This window comes from Myotis myotis, unplaced genomic scaffold (assembly GCF_014108235.1).
Source record: "Myotis myotis isolate mMyoMyo1 unplaced genomic scaffold, mMyoMyo1.p scaffold_m19_p_1, whole genome shotgun sequence".
In the NCBI taxonomy this organism is placed as follows: Eukaryota; Metazoa; Chordata; class Mammalia; order Chiroptera; family Vespertilionidae; genus Myotis; species Myotis myotis.
Genome location: NW_023416313.1, coordinates 195,713,841 through 195,737,426, shown reverse-complemented (window position 1 = coordinate 195,737,426; position 23,586 = coordinate 195,713,841). Strand labels below are relative to the sequence as shown.

Sequence of the window (23,586 nt, the reverse complement as noted above, 5' to 3'; positions counted from 1 at the left end):
ATTTTTTTACAGAGAGGAAGGGAGAGGGATAGAAAGTCAGAAACATCGATGAGAGAGAAACATCGATCAGCTGCCTCCTGCACACCTCCTAACTGGGGATGTGCCTGCAACCAAGGTATATGCCCTTGGCTGGAATCAAATCTGGGGCCCTTCAGTCCCCAGGGCGATGCTCTATCCAGTGAGCCAAACCGGCTAGGGCCAAGTTGTCAAGATCTTAAATTCATAGATAGAAGAGACAAGGATTATAAAACAAGAAAACCCATAAGCATCTAGTTTAGTTGTAATTAAGAATTCAATTTATCTGTTCATTCAGCAAACACCAGTCTGAATATGTCCTTTATATCCTCAGAGGGTTGCTAACCCTGCTTACTGCCAGTTTTGAACTTTGGCCCAAAGAAATCCATACCTGCATAACCAATGGAGGTGCTATTACCCACTGAGATCTGGGAATTTGCAACATTTCCGGCAAAAATAAGATGAGCTTATTTATTGAAGACAGGGTAACACAGCTGTATTATTAGGAAATAGTTGAAAATGAAACAAGGGACAGGTTAAAACAATAAAGTCCACCTTAATAACTTGTAGATCTTATTCCACTTGCTTTTCTTTTTTTAAAAATGTATCTTTATAAATTTTTTTTAAAGTATTACAGATGTTCCCATTTCCCCATTGACTCCCCCACTCACCCCCAGGCTCCACTTGTTTTTTTTTTAATCCTCACCTGAGGATGTATTTTTTTCAATTGATTTTGTTTTAAGAGAAAGTGGAGGGGAGGAAGGTGGGGGGTGGAGGGGGAGAGAGAGAGAGAGAGAGAGAGAGAAACATCGATGTGAGAGAGACACATCAATTGGTTGCCTCCCCCATGCAGCCTGTCTAGGGCTATGATTGAGCCTGCAACCGAGGTACAAAATCTTGATCGGAAATTGAACCCAAGACCCTTTGGTCCACGGGCTGATGCTCTAACCACTGAGCTCCATCCAGGGCCCACTTAAAAGAAAAAAAGATTAGTGAAAGGGAACTGAAGGGTGGTTTGAGGTTAGAGGTGAATTGATTTTGTATTTAAAGGGCAGATTTCTTTAAGGCCTATTACAAATAACTCATCCTTGACCTCTACCACACACACACACTCACACACACACACTGACAGATATAATACTATACACACACACACACACACACTGACAGATATACTACTATACATAAAATACTGAACTGTGGTTTTTCTCTATAATATGACAAGAATTCAATGCTGTATTTTAGTTTTTTAAAAAAATGTATCCAGTATCTCATGCATGAAAGAAATGTCATCCCTGAACTCACTTAAGTGACAGGAAGCTGCTACCCTTATCATTGTCTGTTATTCCATTAGTAGCTTTTCATTATATAATGAGAAACAGGCTATAAATATATCTATCCCATCTGATGAGGAATTATCCTACCTACAGCTTATCTTGTTAGCATCACCAGATACAGTACGCCAATAAAACAGAGCTTACGTATTTATCTGATCTCTACCGATCATACCATTTCTCCCATCCTGGTTCCTATCCACCCACAGCCTGGGCCTGAAGCTACCAAAAATGGTTTATAACTCTTTGGTAACACTTCCTACATTTCAGAGATCTGGGAGTAAGCCTCCACCCCGTCTTCTCTGGCACACCATCAAATGAACCTGTGGCTCCAGCTCTCTGCTGGTTGGATCTGTTCCTAGGCACCATTAGGGCTGCACCAGCCAACACAAACGCAACAGTAGTTCTGTTGTCGTCTGCCTCACTTGACAGCACATACATGCTGTCTCTCTTTGGGATTAAGAGTGTATATACATCTTCAGTGCATAGCAACAGTCTCTGAGGTACAGATCAGAGAAGCTGCAATCTGTCAGTAATATTACAAATATGGGGAGGGAAGGCATTACTAGCAGCCCAGAGAAGGGTAGGAATGAGCACAGGGAGGCCAGTGATCTGCAAGGACTCTTAGCCCCAAGGTAAAGGCACTGGACCTTCTCTGGCAACAATTCTCCTGTAGGTTTTGAATTCAGGCCTTCAATTAGCCAGCAGTTTTTTGTTCTGTATGCCTCCTCTTTATCACACCTCTTATCAGATTGAAGAATCAATTCCATAAAACCCATGGCATCAATAATTCCTTGGCAGCCTTCTTCGCCTCTTTATTTCTTCCCTCTGCTTCTTCCACTTTGTATCGTCCCTTCCTTCTGAAGGGATGTGAAATGGGCAGCTTTCCATCTGTCACAGTGGGACGTCCATTTCTGTGCGACCCGGCAGGAAGAGCTCTGAAAGGCAGAATGATGGTAAAGAGCAGGGGCTGTGGAGCCACATGACCTCAGCAAGTTCATCTGGTGGGCAGTAACGGTGCAATTTAAAGTGCTGATGAAGTAAGATCTCTAAGATTTATCACCAAGTGAAAAAAGCAACTTGTAACATTTGAATTTTTACTCAAGGCATATTGCACTTCTACTTGCACTTCTACTTAGGAACTTCTTGCATCGGTGATGGTCCATTCACTCCAAGCAAGACCTAGTAGAAACATCTGCATTATTTATTGTACTAGGGCTTTGTTTATAATCTTTGGCTTATAAAACCTTCTCTCCCACTAATTGTTTATTTTTCCTATCAACATTAAGGACTTTTAAAAAAACATCACCCAAGGATATTTTTCCCATTGCTTTTTATTTATTTTTAAATACATTTTTTTTTTTAATTTCAGAGAGGTAGGGAGAGGGCGATAGAAACATCAATGATGAAAGAGAATCACTGACTGGCTACCTCTTGCACATCCCCAACTGGGGATGGAGCCAGTAACCTGGGCATGTGCCTTCAGGAATCAAACTGGGACCTTCTGGTTCATAGGTCGATGCTCAATCACTGAGCCACACCAGCCGGGCCCCATTGCTTTTTTTTTTAAAAATATTTTTTATATTTTATTGATTTTTTACAGAGAGGGAGAGGGATAGAGTTAGAAACATCAATCAGCTGCCTCCTGCACATCCCCCACTGGGGAATGTGCCCACAACCAAGGTACATGCCCTTGACCAGAATCGAACCCAGGACCCTTCAGTCCGCAGGCTGACGCTCTATCCACTGACCCAAACCGGTTAGGGCCCCATTGCTTTTTAGTGAGGGGAAGAGAGGGAAGAAGGGGGAGAGAAACATAGATGTGAGAGAGACACATAGATTGGTTGGTTCGTGCCAACTGTGCTCAGGGATGGGACCTGCAACCCAGCTATGTGCCCTTGACTGAACATCAAACCCATGACCCTTCAGTACTCAGGTTGATACTCTAACCACTTAGCAACATTGCCCAGGCCTCAACATTAGGATTTAAACCCACATGGCCTTTGGTGATAGGAAGGAGCCTAAAACCTTTAAGATGGTCTTTAAGTCACCACATCTGACAATAGGCTGCTTTCTATGAAACTGCATTCCCAAAGGCTCATTCCCGATGAAGCTTTCAGGACATCTGAAAAAACATCAGAAACAGGGTCTGTATGATGCTTTGGAACAGGACTGATGCCGCCATTGTGTGCACCATTGCCAGGAAGTGCACAACGTAAGGGGAGCAGGGATTCTACACTCATGACCCCTTTGCCATATGTCCCCAAAGTACCACCATTCTTTATTTAAAATATATTTATTGTTTTCAGATAGGAAGGGAGAGGGAGAGAGATAGAAACAACGATGAGAGAGAATCATTGATCGGCTACCTCCTGCACGTCCCACACTGGGGAACAAGCCTGCAACCTGGGCATGTGCCTTGACGGGAATTGAACCATGACCTCCTGGTTCATAGGTTGATACTCAGCCACTGAGCCATGCCTGCTGGGCTGTACCGCCATTCTTTATTTGGGCTATAAAACAGTGAATTACAACACTGATGTGAACCTAGGGAAGTGGTTGGCAAACTCATTAGTCAACAGAGACAAATATCAACAGTACAACGATTGAAATTTCTTTTGAGAGCCAAATTTTTTAAACTTAAACTATATAGGTAGGTACATTGTTATTAACTTAATTAGGGTACTCCTAAGCTGGCTTTTGCTAAAAACGTCCTCAATCTGATTGGGGTACGTTCGCTGAGGTTGACCCCTTCCAACTCTCCCATCCACACTCGTCTTGTATACTTGTTTCGCCCAGGCCGAAAACCGACTTCTGCGCATGGGCCACGAAGTTTCAATCGCACTGTAGGTGTGCGCCCGCACGTGGTATTTTGTGCAAGAGCCACACTCAAGGGGCCAAAGAGCTGCATGTGGCTTGTGAGTCGTGGTTTGCCGACCACTGACCTAAGGGATTAAAAATAATAAAACCAAAAACCCCAGGAAAAATATTGCTTTGCCAACGCGTGAAGATGCAATACCTTCTGGAAGGATCTAACGCAGGAAGACTAGGGGGGGGAAGGGAAGAAAAAATGGGAGAGGAAGAAGAGATAAAAGATAAAAAACAAGAGAAGGAAAACCATTTGAGCAAAAAAAATGTTCTGTGGGTAGTAGAGCTCAGGTACATAGTAAAAGCTCAATAAACATTTGCTGAACCAATAAAGCAGAAAGGGCTAACCGACAGTCAGCACTGCATGACCAGCCTCGAGGACTCTAGAAATAAATCGTGTTAAAGCTGAGACAGAAATGAGAATTCCAAGGGAGTTCAGGACAAAAGCCTGTATAAGCACTGTTTTTCAGGGTAAAGGTGTGGCTCAATGGTTGAGCATTGATTCATGAACCTGGAGGTCACGGTTGGATTCCTGGTCAGGGCGCATGCATGGGTTGCAGGCTTGATCCCCAGTAGAGGGCATGCAGGAGATAGCTGATCAATGATTCTTTCTCATCATTGATGTTTCTCCCTCTCTCTCTCCCTCTCCCTTCCTTTCTGAAACCAATAAAAATATAGTTTAAAAAAGAAACATAGAAAGATATGATAAAAAGGTACATCCTTTGTACCCTGCTCCTCCTGATATATGCCCTCCCAGAAATATGCAAGCACGCACCATTTTCCCCTTTAAACAGAGCAGTATCATAAAGTACATACTGCAAGTTGCTTCTTTAGTCCCAGTGTATGCCGGACAAACAAGCTCAGCCAGGACAGCAGAGATGGCAGCAGTCTGGTAATGCTGCAGTTTATATTTAAACACAAAGATAGTAAAATCATTTTTTTTTATTCTGTGAAATTTCAGTAAAGTAAATAGACGTGTGCATACTTTATGTTCATTTAGACATGATGATAGGAATTAAGACCAAAGAAGGGCTTTGGGGGAAACTCCCACTATTTCTTTCAGAAGATCTTCGAGGCAGGGGCTGACTTCTCTCGGCTTCTCCACACTCCTGCCCATTGGCCTGAATACACACTAAGCCTAACTTGCAAAGTAGCTTCTTGAAGATGGACAATCTAGAAGGAAAAAAAAAACCCAGGAATGAATATTTTCTCTAACTGCGGAAATGTTTCCTCTTCCCTTCCACACTACACCCTCACCCTCTCGCACTACCAAAGCGGTTATCATTTACATCTTTTCCCACAACTCCCGGCGGGCCAGTCCAAAGACCTGGAAACAATGTGTGGCATTGACATTATGGCTGTGTGAACACTGCCAGGCCAGACCAGGCATGAGCCAGGACGACCTTCCAACGTCACACCTGCCTCTCGAGGAATGTGTTCCCCCAGCATCAAGCACAGCCTCTCCGCTGTGGAAGCAGTTGTTTCTGTAAGTAACCATCCTTACGGCTGCTCAGGTGAGGACTATGGTTCGCATGACCCCTCGATACCCCTGTCTTTTCTAGCTCTTCCTGGTCTTTCTCAGGACTCCCTCCTCCTGTTTCACGTTGGACTTGTAACCCGAGGTCACTTGTACTTCATTGCTGTCTAGATCAGGACTCAGTTTCCTGAGAACCATGTCTTCTTTTTTCCTGGTTTATTCCTCATTTTGCTGGAGTACAAGGTGAAATCCCTTCCTCAGAGGAGATATGGGCTGGGGAACCTGTATGTGCCTGAAACATCTGGATGGATTTGGTAGGGCGTCTTTCCCTGTGAACATGGAGGGTATTCCTCTTGCTGCTGCTAAGACAGGTTGGTTCAGTCTAATTCTCATTTTTCATAGGCAAGCCTTTCTCTGGAGAAGGATTGTTAGGATTTCATCATTGACGCTTTTGAAATTAAACGGAATGTGTCCAGGGATGGCTCATTCATTGTGATGAGTACTTGGGCCTTTCACTTAAGACCCAAGAACTGCATGGTTGTTTCCTTCTCTTTTCTACTCCCGAGGACTTCACCCAATTCTTAGCTGCTCTATTCAGAGTACAGACCTCAGCTGCTCCTGGACCATCAACCCGGAACTCAGAGCCTCCTGGGCTCCAGCAGAGGAGGCCTAGCTTCCGTTACAGTCCCTCCTTAGTTCAAGAGGCAGCGGCTTTCCCCGCTCACTGCCAACCTGTGATATCCATGCTCTTCCTCCAAAAATGTGTTACTCTCATTACTGCCCCTCTCCCCTCAGCAATATCTAAAATGACATCACTTTAGTTGGAGTCCTGTAATTCATAGGTATGCCTCATAAAGAAAATGGCAATACTCTCACCAGAAACAACTTACCTGTTTAGAACAGCCCATTCACCTGCTCGGTTACAGGGTCCAAATCAATGTCATAGAAACAGGGCCGGGTAGGGAGTCCAGGCATTGTGCTCATCTAGGAGGTGTGAAATAGCATTCCAAATAAACTTGGTGATTTTTCCCCATGTTTCCCTCAGATCGAAAGCCCCAGGCATAAAGATAGAATATGATTTTATAGTTGTCAACAAAATGGTACTCCTCTTGTTACACACACACACGCGCGCGCCTAAGCGACCATTTGACTGGTAGCTATGATGCGCACTGACCACCAGTGGGGCAGATGCTCAATGCACAGGCATGGAAATGAAAGGACAGAACAGGACTGGTAGCTGTGTCCTTAACCCCTCTTCCAAGAAAAAGCCGCAGAATGTATCAGTTACTCAGCCTGCCCTTATCTCGGCCAATGGGAAAGCGGGGGAAACTAGCCCAAGGCCAAAAGTATGCTAGCCCCCCCCCCCCTGTCTTTGTGTAACCAGACCCTAGCTGCACCCTGCCCCCACCCCCGACCCCAAGCCCTATAAATTCTTTGTTCTCTTGGGACTCGGGGCTCTCTCTTGCATCCAGTAATGGAAGCAGGGTGGGGACCAAGCGAGCTTGTATGAAAGACTCTCTGCTTTTGCATCGGACTGGCTGGCTCCCTGGTGTGGTCTTTTGGGGATCTTGAAATCTGGGCATAACAGAAACATGGAACAGACTGATGAATCTCAGAGGGAAGGGGGAGGGCGGGAAGAGATTAACCAAAGATCTTATATGCATACTAGAGGCCCGGTGCCCGGATTTGGGGGATGTTGGAGAGCTTGTTTCAGCCGGATCCCTGCAGGCCAGGCCGGGGGACCCCACTGGTGCACAAATCTGTGCACCGGGCCTGTAGTTAAAAATAAAGTCACTGCTCCCATATAACCTCAAAGAGAAACCCTCAGATCCTTCAGCAAACCAAATGCCAGGCCTCACTCTCCTCTTCCATACTGACAGTTGCAACAAGAAGCAGCAGGTGCTGAGGAGGCTAAGGAGTCAGTTACTCACCTCCTCTGCCCTCAATTCACAAGACCAAAAGGAGGTATAGGCTTGTCCACTTTCACATTTTGTTTTAATTAAATTTGCATAGATACCCATAGTATTTCTGCTACAGCAACACATCATTAGAAATTAGTATCTTTTAACTTGGGTCAAGACATTTTCTACACAATGTACTTGGTTTTGTAACTACTATTCTTTAAAAAAAAATTGTTTTTTATTGATTTCAAAGAGGAAGGGAGAGGGAGAGAAATAGAAACATCAATGATGAGAGAAAATTATGGACTGCTGTCTACTGCACGCCCCCCACCGGAGATTGAGCCCACAACCCAGGCATATGTCCTGCCTGAGAACTGAACCGTGACCTCCTGATTCATAGGTCGATGCTCAACCTTTGAACCACACCAGCCAGGCTACAACCACTATTCTTACTTGTCCAAATTGGCTTTTTAAGACTGAACCTGTAATGGTTATGGCTTATATTTGCACTTGTGTCTTTTCTAAAGAATTGGCTTTCACAAACATCTACTTAGGTGCAAATTCATAAGGCTTATAAGTGAAAACTCAGTATATTTTGTCTATAATAATGTTCTATATAATGAATACTCACAGGTTCCAAATCAGATCCAGACAGGAAATAGTTTAAGTTGAACTTTTATGACTTAACTGTAAAAATGTCACAGAACAGGATGAGTCACCTTCTGTGACACAAAACATCTACACTTTAGAAAACTTAATTCTGACATGTGAATGCCAATCAGTATTCCCTAGAACAGTGGTCGCCAACTGGTGGTCTGCAGGCCATTGGTGGTCCATGAGGTCTGAAAGGTTGGCAACTGCTGCCCTAGAACCTACTATAGGGATCTGATGTCAGTCTCTACCCTCAAATTCTGTAAGAGATAAGGTACGGAGGCTTGAGCGCGTGCGGAAAGGGGCTGGCACCTGAGGACACTGCTGTCTTTTTTAATCGGGAGGGAGTCACAAGCTCCCGACTGCTCTGAACTCCAGTTCCGGGAAGTCTCTGGGGACCAAGGACTCATACGGGGAGAAACTGGATTGTCTGGCAGCGGGCAGATCTCGGAACTTGAGGGCGGCTTTCCCTCAGAGGTGCTTGCAGCAATTACAAGGACACTGGGGGGGGGGGGGGCGGCGGTTATATGGGAGGTTATATGGGAGCAGTGACTTTATTTTTAACTACAGACTTTATTTTTAACTACCATCCAGACTACAAGACTGTGCACAAAGCCCACAAAGGGGTGCACCAAGAGTGTCCTCCTCAGGTAACTGGGGAGGCTGAGCCACTGGGCTCTATAGGTTACTCTACCAACACAGAAAGCATAAAAAATGCAGAGACAAAGAAACAGGTCACAAATGACAGAAATGGAAGAAAGCAAACGACTGGGTATAGAGTTCAAAAACCACAGTTATAAGGTTTTTCAAGAATTTTCTGGAAACCGCCAATAAATTTAGTGAGACCCTGGAGGATATGAAAAAAGACCAACTAGAAATTAAGCATACACTGACTGAAATAAAGAATAATATACAGAGATCCAACAGCAGACAAGAGTATCCCAAGAATCAAGTCAAAGATTTGAAATACGAAGAAGCAAAAAACACCCAACCGGAAAAGCAAAATGAAAAAAGAATCCAAAAATATGAAGATAGTGTAAGGAGCCTCTGGGACAACTTCAAGCGTACCAACATCAGAATTATAGGGGTGCCAGAAGAAGAGAGAGGGCAAGATATTGAAAACCTATTTGAAGAAATAATGACAGAAAACTTCCCCTACCTGGTGAAAGAAATAGACTTACAAGTCCAAGAAGCGCAGAGAACCCCAAACAAAAGGAATCCAAAGAGGACCACACCAAGACACATCATAATTAAAATGCCAAGAGCAAAAGACAAAGAGAGAATCCTAAAAGCAGCAAGAGAAAAGAAGTCAGTTACCTACAAGGGAGTACCCATAGGACTGTCAGCTGATTTCTCAACAGAAACTATGCAGGTCAGAAGGGAGTGGCAAGAAATATTCAAAGTGATGAATACCAAGAACCTACAACCAAGATTACTTTATCCAGCAAAGCTATCATTCAGAACTGAAGGTCAGATAAAGAGCTTCACAGATAAGAAAAAGCTAAAGGAGTTCATCACCACCAAACCAGTATTATATGAAATGCTGAAAGGTATCCTTTAAGAAGAGGAAGAAGAAGAAAAAGGTAAAGATAAAAATTATAAACAACAAATACACATCTATCAACAAGTGAATCTAAAAATCAAGTGAATAAATAATCTGATGAACAGAGTAAACTGGTGATTATAATAGAACCAGGGGCATGGAAAGGGAGTGGACTGACAATTCTTGGGGGGAAAGGGGTGTGGAGGTGCAGGAGGAGACTGGACAAAAATCGTACACTTATGGATGAGGACAGTGGGAGGGGTAAGGGCAGAGGGTGGGGTGGGAACTGGGTGGAGGAGAGCTATGGGGGGAAAAAAGAGGAACAACTGTAATAATCTGAACAATAAAGATTTAATTAAAAAAAAAAAAAGACAAAGGACTTGTGCCATTGATGCAGACATAGATGAGCATGTTGGCAGAAGATGCTAAAGATGGTCCCCAAAACAGTAATAAAGATTCTCAGTATTTTTACTCTTATCCAAAGAAGATTTTGCTCCCTACACATTGGTCATATTGACAATCAGAAAATTTTAAAAATGAAAAGATTATATGTGCATACATATACGAATGTAGACATAAAATTCTGAAAAGAAACCACCACACCTTGAATTAATACATAAAATACTCAAATCCTCAGTCCTGTTCAGGCAGCAATAGCAATTAGGAGGCGTTAAGAATAGTGCTCATCTAGGTTATGTCACTTAGGTTATGTGCAGAAATGTCCTGGTCCAAGCTGGCTTCTAATGAGAGAGCTTGTTCTAAATGACAGAGTCTTGAGCTGGGCAGGATGTGTTTCTCTCTGCACTACAGGCAAATGCATTGGCCTGACCACTTCCAGTATTGCTTTCCTGGTTAGTCACCCATTGCACACACACATCAGCATGACAATACAGACTGCAGCTACTGCTCTCTCAGCCGGCAGTTGCTAATAGTTCCTCTAGAAAGGACATGTTTCTGCAGTATTCAAGGTGCTGGGCAAATGGGTTATCATTCATACGAAAAAGGAATTTCACAAACCCCAAGGACTGACAAAGATGAACATCAGGACAGAGCCAAGCCCCCTGCTCCCTGTGAGGCTGAGGGAACATAGGGGTGCAGGCACTTGCTGACCCACACTGAGAGCTGAGAGGAGCAGGGTCATATCTTTAATAACAAGCCCACGGGGCCAAAATCAGCAGAGCTCAAAACAGGATTTGGCTTTAATGTTACATACCTTTGTCTCTATAATGGCACCTCCTACCACTTTCTTACTATATGAAAAAAATAATAAAGTTCCAAAAGGAGGGCTATTGATTTCCTTTTCATTGTGTATGAAGTGAGTTTAATATTTCAATCCTATGTGCAGGTAAGTACAATCTGCCGATACATGATCTAAGGGGGAAACCTGGGCACCAGATCAATGCTAACCCTGGGACAAAGTTCAAGCTGCAACTATGCCCTTAAGCATTTTTCCTCCTTTAATATGCTTAAAATCCACAGGAAGGCATTTGATAATTCATCTTGAAGTGTAAATAAATAACCTCACCTTTCACATCTACAGGGTTCATTCACATTTTAAGGGGGAAATTCTTTACTTAAAAACTATGAACTGCCCAAATTTCAGGCATAAGCTCGAGGCCTATCAAGAAGACCCAGCAGGTGCAGAGCCTCTGTCCTGCCTCATAGCTGTTGAGAGCACAGAGTCAACTTGTGAAAGGTGCCCAATGAATGTCAGTTGTGCTTACAAACAAGCTCTATCACAGCCCATCCACTAGGCCCATCCTGGATTCAGCCAAGGTCACACACACTGGGAAACAGAATTGTTATTCAGCACAAGTAGTCATGCGTCATCCTTGAACTGACACCAGAGGGTCCAGGCAAGAGGATTAATCCTTAACAGGCTCGACTCCGACTATCTCCTCAGCAATGAACTCTGCTCATCTGGCATCTGCCTGCTGGCTTCGCACTCAGTTTAAGACGAGCTGCAGCACTCACTCACCGTTCCAACCAGGGGATACAGAAAACCAGCCCCAACGCTGGCACGGATGTCGCGAATGGGCAGGACGAAGCCGGTGGGCACACCTTTTTGCTCTGGGTTATGAGACAAGGACAGGTGTGTTTTGGCCATGCAGATGGGCAGATGCCCAAAGCCCTGGGGAAAGAAGGGAACAGAAGCGGGGCAAATGAAAAGCTGACACTGCGAGAAAGAGCTTTTGGGTGCGATGGTGTGGATGCTTCAATTTATTTGAAACATTTCAACTCCCCTTATACCCATCTCCACCTCACTGCCTTCTAGCTTAGTGTAAAAAAAACCAAAAAACTGCAGGGGTGGCGGGGGCAGAATCTGTTGGGTGAGGGGAGTAAGTACTCAACCATATCCCAAACGTGAGTATTTTATTTTCATCTATATAGCCAATACAACTCAAGGCCAGCTCTCAATACTTTAGTAAGACATTCCACAATTCCTCCTGGCTTTTCCACACACGCATATACCACCTGTGGTGATAAAGAACTTGGGGCTGGATCACCCAATGCACACTCACTATTTCAGAGGAGCAGAGGCTGCTGCCAGAGGAGGGAAAGCAGTGGGTGCTTAGCGGCTGGGGGAACTCGGGGCTTCTTGACTGCAAGGCCTGCTTTATGAACAGCTGAAAGAACAAAACAATCAGACAACTACCTGCTTCGTGTAGACTTCTGCCTTGAGCTGAGCCTCAGGGAGCAATTCAATGTCATCTGCCCCATAGATCTTCTGTGCGATGATCCTGATTTTATCCGCTACGGGGAGCTGATAGACAGAAAAGAGGGGGAGACCATTGCTGGAACACGGGCCCATTCTAGGTCAGAGTCCTTATAAGGGCCAGAAGATGTTTTTATATACATATACAGACACGCAAATAGTTCGAGGTTTATTGGGTTAGAACATTTTCTTTTAATGCCAAGCCCCAGGTTTTGTAAGTGGAAAATGTCCCACAGAGGTAGTTTCTCTCTGTGTGTGTGTATTTAGCATCTCACTAGGTACATCACAAACAATATTGATGACTACCCAAGAATAATTACTTCTTTATAAGTAAAAAATAATGTTCTATGACTGGAAAGCAGTCTCCTGTCAAAGTTGTTTATGAAATAAAACCGATATCCATCCACATAACTCCTGGTTTGCATATGAGAAGTAGATGCTATTCTTAATATAACATATTGATTGGTAATTGCTGTTACTTAGAAATAGTTTTAAAAAACAATCTGGTGACTTCTATGGTGACTATGAAGTGGGAACAGTGTGAAAGGCTATGCCCTCCGTGGCACCTGAAGCAGAGCGCAGTGGGCAGAGGCCAGGGGTCTAACTGGTGAGGGCCTGGCCCCACTGATTATCCACAACAGGGCGCCTGGCTTCTCACATGCTGCCCAGTGGGGGAATCACAGCAAACAGCAAAGGAACTGGGAAGGAAAGCTACTCAGTGGTAACTTGGATGAGCAAATAACTAAAATTAGTCCATTTATCTGACTCTACTCCCTAGCAACTAAAGCTAAGAGAATGCATTGGGTGAGTTTTATTTTTTGAAAAGGAATAATAATCTATTTAAAAAAAAAGTTCCTTTTTGAACTAAACAGTGATAATTTATGAAAGGGCTTTGCATAATGGATAGGAATAAAGCAACTATTCAGTTGTGGCTTATAAAGATGCAACAGTGCCCTAACCGGTTTGGCTCAGTGGATAGAGCATCGGCCTGTGGACCGAGAGGTCCCAGGTTCGATTCCGGTCAAGGGCATGTACCTTGGTTGCGGGCACATCCCCCGTAGGGGGTGTGCAGGAGACAACTGATCGATGTTTCTCTCTCATCGATGTTTCTAACTCTCTATGCCTCTCCTTTCCTTTCTGTAAAAAATCAATTAAAAATATTATTTAAAAAATAAAATAAAGATGCAACAGAGATTAGTGTCATGCATCTTGTGACTGGGCTCTATGTGCCAAGGCACACTCAAACTTCTGAAGCAAAAGTACTCTGTGGAAGGGTGATTTAAGACCAACAGCTGTGGAATAAGACAAAAAGTGGCAGCCTCCTGTTTTTCAGAGCAAAGTTCCAAGCAGAAATGGGTCATAACGAAGCAGGTCTCCTGCTCGCCTTCAAGGCCTGGGGCTAGCAGTAGGCACTGCGGATGGGGGCTTAGAGAGGATGCCTATAAAGGCTTCACATCTGTGTTCGTGGCATTTCCTGAAAAGACCATCGGTTGAACAGATTTTCAAGCCCATCTGTGAAACTAAAGCTCCATAGGAAAATGTCCGTGTCCACAGGGCATTGTTAATTAACCACCAGTGTATTATATATGCAAGAGGCAAAGAGAAACAAAAGAATGTTAAAATTCAAGAGTAATAGGGTTTCTTCCTTCTACCTTTGGAAATAACCCTTTATGGCTTTTTTTTTAATGTCAATTTTCGAAAGTCTATGATTATCTTTTAAAAACCAAGCTAAGAACACGCTTAGAGAATACAAACAGAATTAGCTACCACATCCCAAGTTTCTAATGAAGTTCCTTGTTGTGGGCACACCACTTAATGCCCAATCACATCCTGAAATACATGGACAGAGAAATGAAAACAAAACACAACTCTATAATATAAACAACCTTTCTCTGAACTAACTTTATACTTTACTGTTCACGGGATAAGCAGTGCTTCTGCTTGGGCCAGACATCATGTAGTTTACTCAGTGATGGAAAAAATGCTAAAGCCTGCTGGGGTGCGTGGTTTTGCACCCGAGGGCTTCTCTGAACTTGAGGCAGCTCTGTGCCAGGAAGTGAGAAAACGTATCTGAGTCTTGCTGTAGTCCCGTGTCAACTTGCCCTAATATGGATGGTGCCTTGGGTTAAAGGCCGTAGTGAATTACACTCTTATATATGACCCTTCCTCCTGCCAGCAGAGGAACTGTGCTGTGAGCCTTTCCAAAAGCTAGGACGTGAGCCAATCTCCCAGGGTCTTCTTGCCTGGACCCTCACTCTGTGTGTAGGCAGCAATATGAGTTGGTAAGAAAGCTGTCTAGAGTTGAGGGTCCAGGATGTGTAACTCACCTACATGGGAATCAGACCCCCAGAGCTGAAGCTGTTAAACACAGGCTCTGAACAGAGGCAGCCACACAGAAACCTCACTGTGCTTTTTGGCTTTTTGCATAGAGCAAGTAACCCACCTTGAGGTCATACAGGAGCCGGAAGCTGCTGGGTGCCTGAGCTGCTTTCTGGACGGCCTGAGCCAGGGCTAGGGCACCCTTGCCCCCTTCTGCCCAGTGAGTACACTTCACGGCGTCGAAAGCCCCATGTTCTCTGGCGAGGCGGCTGACGAGGTCCAGCTCGGCCTCTGTATCTGTCCTGAAAAGGCAGCACTTCATGTTAGAGCCCTGACAGTGCCCGAGGAGGATAGAATCTCTCGTTTTTGCCATTAAAGCCCATGTGAATTACCTGCTGATAAATGGACATTAATCAAGTAATGTTGCTTGGGTCTGAATCCCAGCTCCATGATTTACTACCGAGGTGACTTTCGGCCCGTTACTTAAGCTTTATGTGCCTGGATTTCCACGTGGGTAAAGTGGGAATAATCATAGCACTTATTTCATTTGGGATGTCAATGAGGTTGAGATGTCAAAGTACCCAGACCATTCCAGGTATAGCATAGGAATCAATATGTACTCGCTTTAAAAATATTTTGCTTCCCATTCTGCTGTGATTAGGCCATTATGACAAGACCAAAAACAGCATTACAATATTTACACAACCCACGCAAGTCCTCTCTCACAGGAACACTTCCAGCTCAATACGTCTGACTCTTTGTCATTACAACATCCCACCAGGCTCAGAGAAATAATGCAACTCTGTAGGGCTATGATCTCCTGTTAGCTCAAAAGGCCTCTGGACACCAAACAGAACATTTAACGTCAGGTCTATGTGTTACCCACTTCACCCGGTGGAGGGGAGGGGAGGGGAGGGGAGGGGAGGGGAGGGGACCCAGAGGAGCCAAATCTGAGCCTGGACCCTCAGTGGGCGAGGTGACGAGTTCCCTGTGCCGTGTGTGGTGCCCGTCAGAGTGCAGGCTCCTTTAATGGCCCCTGAAGCCAGCTTAACAACCAAGACTGGTAAATGAATCAAAAGAGCTAAAAGCTCCAGGAGACGTTTTCTGACCAGTTTCCACAGTCCCCTGAGCCGCGGCGCTGCACTTACTTGAATGCATTCACAGCCACCACCACTGGGACTCCAAACATCCTGGCATTTTCAATTTGTTTCTTCAAGTTACTGAAGCCTTTTTCCACCAGCTCCAGGTTCTGTAAAAACAACAGTGAAGGTGTTGGTCCTTCTGTGAGGTCAGAGAGAGCACAGCTGAAGACGGTTCCAGGCCCTTCTTTTTTTTAAAAAAAATATATTTTATTGATTTTTTACAGAGAGGAAGGGAGAGGAATCCATGAGAGAAACATCCATCAGCTGCCTCCTGCACACTCCCCACTGGGGATGTGCCCACAACCAAGGTACATGCCCCTGACCAGAATTGAACCTGGGACTCCTCAGTCCACAGGCTGACGCTCTAGCCACCGAGCCAAACTGGTCAGGGCCCAGGCCCCTCTTAAAGGAGAACCTGTCTCCTCAAGCCTGAGCCACTCCCTGTCAGGACAAGCTGAGAGAGCGCAGGTCAGCGGACGTATCTCCCACCACAGCGAGTGTGCGCTGAGGAGCCGCTAACACTGTGCGGCCTCACCACGTGCACATGGAGTGGAATGGTGCTCGTGCCCTGGCTGTCCTGGCAACACGAGAGCTGCTCTGTCTGCTGCCACCACACCATATCTCAACAGCATGCTTGCTGTTTGAAGGGAATCAGATGCCCTTAAATAAATTATGTTTATAACCCCTATGTTTATAGATTTTATGTACTCATATGATATAATGGCACTCACTAACTCTACTCAGTGTTGCACAGACCCTTCCATCAGAAGACAGAGCCTAGCACAGTGCCTGGTACTTATTGTACAGCTGCTACAGAAAACTTGAGGGAGTCAGGGATGCTATCACAGAGGTTTTAAGGAACTTAACCATGAGCCTTTACTGGGGACAACAGAAAACAACATGAAGCCATCTGTAAGGACCAAATAACGTAATTTAAAGGAAAGAAATTAAGGAAACATATGTTTAAATATGTTTCCTGCAGCACTGAAAAACTGCAAATAACACAAACTTTCTTCATAGGGGATTTATAATATACACACTCAATAAATGTTTATAATGGAGATGTTATGAAAAATGAGATAATCTATATGACATGGAACCTGTCAAAAGTGTATTTAGTTGCAAAAGAATGTACTAAGTTGCAAAGCAATGGAGAACTTAATTCCATTTTTGGACAAATAGAAAAATATATGTATATATCATGAAGTTTGTTTTAATGTTGAGAAATATACAGAAAATGGTTAAGAAGATTCAAGTTATACGTTACATTCTTATACTGTTTAACTTTTATACAAAGGGTATGATACTAACATAAGCTTAAAAACACATTAAATATTTAAAAAATATGTAACAGTCAGATATAAAGTGATATACACTGGATCACAAGCAAAACCCAGCAGTAATAGCTCTGGGTTTGGGGATTCCATGAAACAGCAGAAAAAAATAGGTAAAAGTATTAAAACATCTGAGATCCTTATAATCATGATTTATGTTTTCCTTTAATAACTAAAAACCAAGATTAGGATTACTTGATATTCCAAAAAGCACTGCTAATTCTTTACCTCCAGTCACATAAAAACCAATTAATATGTAAGGCTCATTGAGAACAGTTTTAAATAAGTGGAATTTCTTAAATGAAGATACCAGCTGGGCCGTTAGGGGCAGTCATTCTAATCAGACACAGGGAAGGCGGTGGGGTGGCAGTAGGGCCAGAACCGTGAATTGCACTCCCACGCGTGAGTCAGACAAATGACCATAAAAGGCAAATCATAGCTCAGAAGACAGGCAGACTCAAGGCACTGACAATTTTTTCTAGCTACTTTTGAAATACTTCATTTGGAGCCTAAACAGTGACCTGTATTGCTTGATAATTTAAGTTTCAAAAAAAAAAGCAGAAAATTTGAATTAGTGATAACGGCTGACCTTACTATCTCATTCGAGGGCCTCTCTCATAACCACCCCACACTGACTCTGGAGATATTTCTTTGATGGTAAGTGACATAAATATGAAAAGGTTCAAGCTCACAATTGTTTGAGCTCCTGCTTGACGCTACAAACCAAATGGAAATTTTGCTTAGAAAAATAACCAGGATGCTGCAGAAGAAAAGACATCCCTAAAAAGGTCCTTGTGTTTGCTTCTGATTGGAATGGCATTTGGTAATCCACCCGGCCAGTCCAGGGAAGACAAAGAAACTTCCAATAGTCTGGAGCAGGGTTTCTCAACCTCATCACTTCTAACATTTTGGGCCAAAGCATTCCTGTGCATCACTGAAGGATGTTTGGCAGCATCCCTGGCCTCTACCCACTGAATTCCAGTAGCACTCCCCACAAGTTATTATAATAAAAAATGTCTCTAGACATTGTCAAACATCCCCTGGAAATAAAATTGCTCCCAGTTTGAGAAACCACCGCTGATTGAGGGCAGTGGCTTTACTGGTATCCTATGTGGGGCAATTCTGTTCTATGAGGCACTTCTTCCCTACTGCATTTAATCCAATTCTTTGGCACACTGCAGCCTTTTAGCATTCCTGGGAGCAAGCCTGGGTCAGAGTGATAGCCCCACTCATCTCCAAAGGAGCCGGTTGAGATGTGCTGATTCAGCCTGTGGTGCTTTCTAGGTCAAATAATTAGAAATGATTGGCGTTACCTCCTCTATGTACTCCTTGGGAAGAGGCAGTCCGGCAGTAACCTGGAAGGAAAGGAAGCAAAGTCAGAGGCATTTTCTATTTACAATGAACTATCAGCTTAAACTGGCGTGTGCCATGTGTTAAGGCCAGGAGCTGCAGGCTTGGGGATATAGGACAGTTTAGGGTGTTTCCTGCCCTAAGGATTTAGGACATATGACCAATCCTACAGCACAGAACAAAAACGGCTGCTTTGAGAAGAGTGGACCTTTGTGGCCTAAAATTCGGTGGTGAGAAAGGAGGCATCTATGGGGGGGAGGATCTAGTCTAGTCAGGGGCAATAACCTCTGACTGATGCCCACAGCAGAGGGGTGGAAGTGAAGGTTAGTATAGGGAAAAGGCAGCCGTCAGTCCTCCGAAGGCCACCTTGACATGCCCGCCAATGGAGTCTGTGACAAGCCCTGTGCTGGGACCATGAGCTGGTCTGCAGAGCCAACCCACGCCTTTGTGGATCTGAACCGGGATGCAGAAGCAATACCATCAGGAGGGAAACAACACACACAGGTTCTCTTCCTTGATCACAGCGTACTTAAAGGTCTCAGGGTACATAAGCTGTAAGTTCACTGTTAGAGAGGCACCTGGAGGCCTGGCCCTGCTGCACCCACAGAGCTGAGCATGGGGGTGAAGGTGCTGGTCCAGGAACCCCACTGTGGGCCATGGGCAGTGATGAAGCAGGGGTCCGAGCCACCTCGTTCTGGCCTTATACGTAGCCCCACAAGGGAATGTGAGCAGCAGGTCTGGCTCCTTGGCAGAGGTGTGTGTATAAAACCCTCCTCAGTGCTGCCCAGGTTAAGGGCCCGGCATATTTTTTAGACCATGAGATGAGGAGAAAGGAAATGAAGGTGCAAAGTTGTGAGGATGAGTGCAGGGGTGCAAGAGAGAAATGTTGGTTATAACTGGGAAGGAAAAGGGAGTCAAGCCATGCTGCACTGCTAGCAGAAAGGGGTGTCCTGGGCTAGGGGTGCTTTGTACCTCAGGGACAAGCAAAACTAGAGAGGCGGGGGCTGTGCTATGGCAGCGGTTCTCACAGCGAGGCCTGGAGACCTAGCCTTCCATGGGGTCTCCAAGGTCAAGACTATTTCCACAATAATTCTAAGACATTATAACCCTTTTCTCTCTCACGGAGTATATAACCGACTTTTCCAAAGACTATGGGACATGGGATATCACAAAAGATCAAATGCAGAAGAGAATCCAGTGGCCTTCAACAAAACCAGATACTGAAGAGATCTGAAAAATGTACAATGCCTGAATTTTGTTTTGGAAAAATACAGTAACTTTTCATTAAAAAAATAAAATAAAAAATTTATGTTAATATTAACTCAGCTTTAATTCCTCATGTAATAAATATCAATAGATATAACCCACCTAAATAAAAGTTCTTTCAGGCCCTCATGCATTTTTAGAGGTTCTGAGACCAAAAGGTTTGAGAAGAACTGCTGTAGTGGCCGCTACACTAAGAAACACTGCTTTTTGTTCTGTAGGGGAGGGAGGTCTTCTTTCTCAAGTAGAGGACCAGCTCCTAAGACGGGAATTGAATTCAAGTAATTTCTGAACACCAGCACCATGTCTTCACATGTAAGTGCCGAAGAAAGGTGCTACAATAACAGGATGTAAAGTGAAATTCCCAACCCATAGGGACTCGAGAAAACACAAGGTTCAGGATGGAGGTGAAATAACCCAGTCCTAACCTGTTTGCATTGCCCACAGGCGAGCATCTCTCCCCTTCTCCCTCCCCCGCCCACCGCAGGATGCTGGTGGTCCCCTCCGGGGTGCACCTCCCCAGAAGGGCTGACCTGTCTCAGCTAAGTAGTTTTGTGGGCTGGCTGCCAGTGTTACTCTTTGGAGGAAAAATGGGACAGATTTTAAAAGAACAGTCTGACCATAAAGGAATTTTTTGAGGGAATAGCAAGCGCATGTCCTTGGAGGCATTCAGATATTATCAGATGTTTTCCTCAGAAAGGTAGGCCATGACGCCAAGTCCAGCCCTCTGGAAATGCCGAGAGCTGGTCGTGCCGAGTGCTAAGAGGCTACCTGCCTGAACACCCCTTGCTTTTGACACTCTATTAATCATGAAGATAAGAGCTGCTAATGAAGAAACAGGCACAAGCCATGCAGCTTCCCTTTAGCCTTCAGATTATTCCTGACAATCAGACTCTTCCTACTCTTTTTTTTTTTTTTTTTTGGTTAATCCTCACTCAAGGATATTTTTTCCATTGACTTTTGGAGAGAGTGGAAGGGAGGGAGGGAGGGGAGTGGGAGAGGCAAAGAGAGAGAGAGAGAGATTGGTTGCTTGGTTGCCTCCCACACAAGTCTCAACTGGGGTCAGGTATCAAACCTGAAACCCAGGTATGTGCCCTTAACTGGGAATTGAACCTGAGACTCTTCAGTTTGCAGGCTGATGCTCTAACCACTGAGCTACCGACCAGGGTGGACTCTTCCTACTCATGATCCTCACCGTAGGGCCACCTCCGTGCATTTTAAGAGCCCTGACAGTGGCAACAAGCACCACCACATGAGGACGGAGACCGGAATACCGGCACTTGATGTTAAAAAACTTTTCCATTCCAATGTCTGCTCCAAATCCTGCTTCCGTCACTGTAAGTAAGGAGAAAAGCAACTGTCAAAATGCTATTTCAACTCCCCTGATGTTAAAAAAACAACAACAAACAAAACAAAAAAACATCTATTCACTGACTGTGCAAAAAGACTCACCTACAAATCCTTCAGGCCCAACAAGCTTGAGTGCAATGCGGTCTGCAATGATAGAGGAGTTTCCGTGTGCGATGTTGGCAAACGGTCCAGCATGAACAAATACTGGAGTGCCCTGTGGAAACCAGACAGTGAATCTGTGAATCCTGCTTCGAAACGGATCCCACAGTCAAGAGGAAAGTTAGTTGGAATCCCAAAGAAACAGACATCCCGAAAAGTTAAACATGAAGCTGCCTCTTTATGACAGCAATGTCCCAGCTGCAGCCTCGAGGAAGAATGGGGAGAGACGAGCAGGTAGAAAAGTCTTGACTCCCCAAGGAAAGTGTGGACACAGAAAACTGATCCGAAAGGCTGGCGCCGCTCTGCTCACCTCCAGTGTCTGCATGAGGTTGGGCTTGATCGCATCTTTCATGAGCACGGCCAGTGCCCCACTTACACCCTGTAAAACGAAGGCGCGATGTGTTCACTCCGACCAGCAAAAAACCAACCTTCTAACCCAAAACTCAGCACTCTTAGATCTTCCTTTTTTTAGCCGTCTTAGACCAATTAGTAGTTCTACCTGAACTAGACCATTCAGTTATTTATTTTTTTCTGGATATACTCTGAATTTGCCAGTTATTTTAAGCAGAGAGAACAGCTAGAATAAAAATGACATTCACATGTAATTCTTGGAAAAAGCATAATTCTGGAAACAAGCATCTCAATCAAGCTCTGCTGCTGCTGGACGAGGGGAATCCATCTAGTTTACATATGCAGATGCTAGTTCTCTGAGTAATGAATTATTTGTAACTTTGGTGTCTGACAGAAGTGGCCACAAACCAAATTCAATATGTGTTTCCCAAAGCAAAAACTAAGAATTTACCCAGGAATTCAATACCAACTCTTAAATAGCAGGTCCCTCTTCTAAGCCCTCCAACCACAACGGAAAAAACTGGTGACAAAGTAAAATAAAACTATAGACCCCATTTATATTCAGTTTTATGAGTTTTGAAGTTTCTGCTGTGGGTGTAAAAATTTAAAACAATTTTCTTTTTTCACACATACTAACTGCGAAAAGAGGATGTTAATATTTTCCCCCACGGATCTGGTTCATTGGAATGAGTTCATATTGACATACTGCTTGCTTAATCATAGGCCAACCATATTGGTGTATGTCAACACAAACAGACCTTTAAAAAGTTAATCTAGCCCTGGCCTGGGTGGCTCAGTTAGTTGGAGCACTGTGCCAGGCACCGAAGGGTCGCTGTTTGGATTCCCGGTCAGGGCATATGCCTGGGTTCTGTCCCTGGTTGGGGCACATATAACAAGTAACCAATCGACGTTTCTGTTTTACATTGATGTTTTTCTCTCTCCTTTCCTCTCTCTAAAATCAATTTAAGAAATTTAATCTATAAGATCATCTCATTTCAAACCTCATATTATCATGTAGACAGTTCAGAAATAAATCTGAAGTAGAGAACTAACCTTGTAGGACCATCAGATAACTGGAAAATGAATTATTCCCAATGTGTTTATCAGCGTGGATACAGTGGCGGCCAACAAACACATGACAAGTGGCCTCTGTGTAGGGAGGCGTCATGGGGAGAGGCCAGGGTGTGACCCCAAGCTCAGCAACTAAGGGCCTCGCTCGGACTCTGGTGCCCTCTGCAAACTGAAGCCATATACCCACTTCTGTGAATACTTTCAGGTTGAACATGTTGTTCAAACCATCAGAAACCTGTGGTCTATAACTGGAGCATACTACCTATTACTCACCATGAAGTACATTTTATAAATTCCCTAATTACCTTGTCAGCAACAAAATCATATCTGGCCCATAAGTGGGGTACCTACCAGGTCTTCGGTACTGATGGGCTCTCCTTTCTTGCTGGATGCCACCACCATTTTGCTCAGTCTCTCTCTCATGTCTTCCAGGGAATTGGTGAGAGCCAGGACAGCCATGATTTCACTGGCCACAGAGATATCAAACTGGGTCTGTTGGGAGGAAAGAGACACAACAGGGAAAACTTCGTTAAACCACAACAGTGAACTGCAAAAGTAATCCTTGTTTGCATCCACAGCTTAAACAAAAGCTTAAATGGGTCGAATAACAGTAATACACAGAGAACTTAATGAAAATAGTTCTCCCCAACAGAAAAAATCTGTAATTATTCCAAGACCTTGATTAGTCAAATCTTTAAAATAAATGTTCTAGTAGGACAGTCCTGTGAAAGCAGCTTGTAGT

The 23,586-nt window shown here is 44.2% G+C and overlaps 1 protein-coding gene across 3 annotated transcripts in view; it reads right to left on the bottom strand.

The window, feature by feature from the left end:
* Nucleotides 1–5,143: 5,143 nt before the first annotated feature.
* The window catches only part of MTHFD1 (methylenetetrahydrofolate dehydrogenase, cyclohydrolase and formyltetrahydrofolate synthetase 1), a 57,836-nt gene continuing 39,393 nt past the window's right edge, over nucleotides 5,144–23,586 (bottom strand). For 2 of the 3 annotated variants that reach the window (XM_036309665.1, XM_036309680.1), the window contains 11 exons: nucleotides 23,196–23,336; nucleotides 21,733–21,801; nucleotides 21,366–21,477; nucleotides 21,109–21,248; nucleotides 18,614–18,655; nucleotides 15,973–16,073; nucleotides 14,949–15,126; nucleotides 12,446–12,553; nucleotides 11,768–11,920; nucleotides 6,585–6,678; nucleotides 5,144–5,390 (listed from right to left, as the gene is read on the bottom strand). In XM_036309665.1, coding sequence (XP_036165558.1) covers nucleotides 6,589–6,678; nucleotides 11,768–11,920; nucleotides 12,446–12,553; nucleotides 14,949–15,126; nucleotides 15,973–16,073; nucleotides 18,614–18,655; nucleotides 21,109–21,248; nucleotides 21,366–21,477; nucleotides 21,733–21,801; nucleotides 23,196–23,336 — 1,134 coding nt within the window. In that variant the 3' untranslated portion in view covers nucleotides 5,144–5,390; nucleotides 6,585–6,588. The remainder of the gene's footprint in view (nucleotides 5,391–6,584; nucleotides 6,679–11,767; nucleotides 11,921–12,445; nucleotides 12,554–14,948; nucleotides 15,127–15,972; nucleotides 16,074–18,613; nucleotides 18,656–21,108; nucleotides 21,249–21,365; nucleotides 21,478–21,732; nucleotides 21,802–23,195; nucleotides 23,337–23,586) is intronic. The other variant, XM_036309673.1, reaches the window with a different exon arrangement.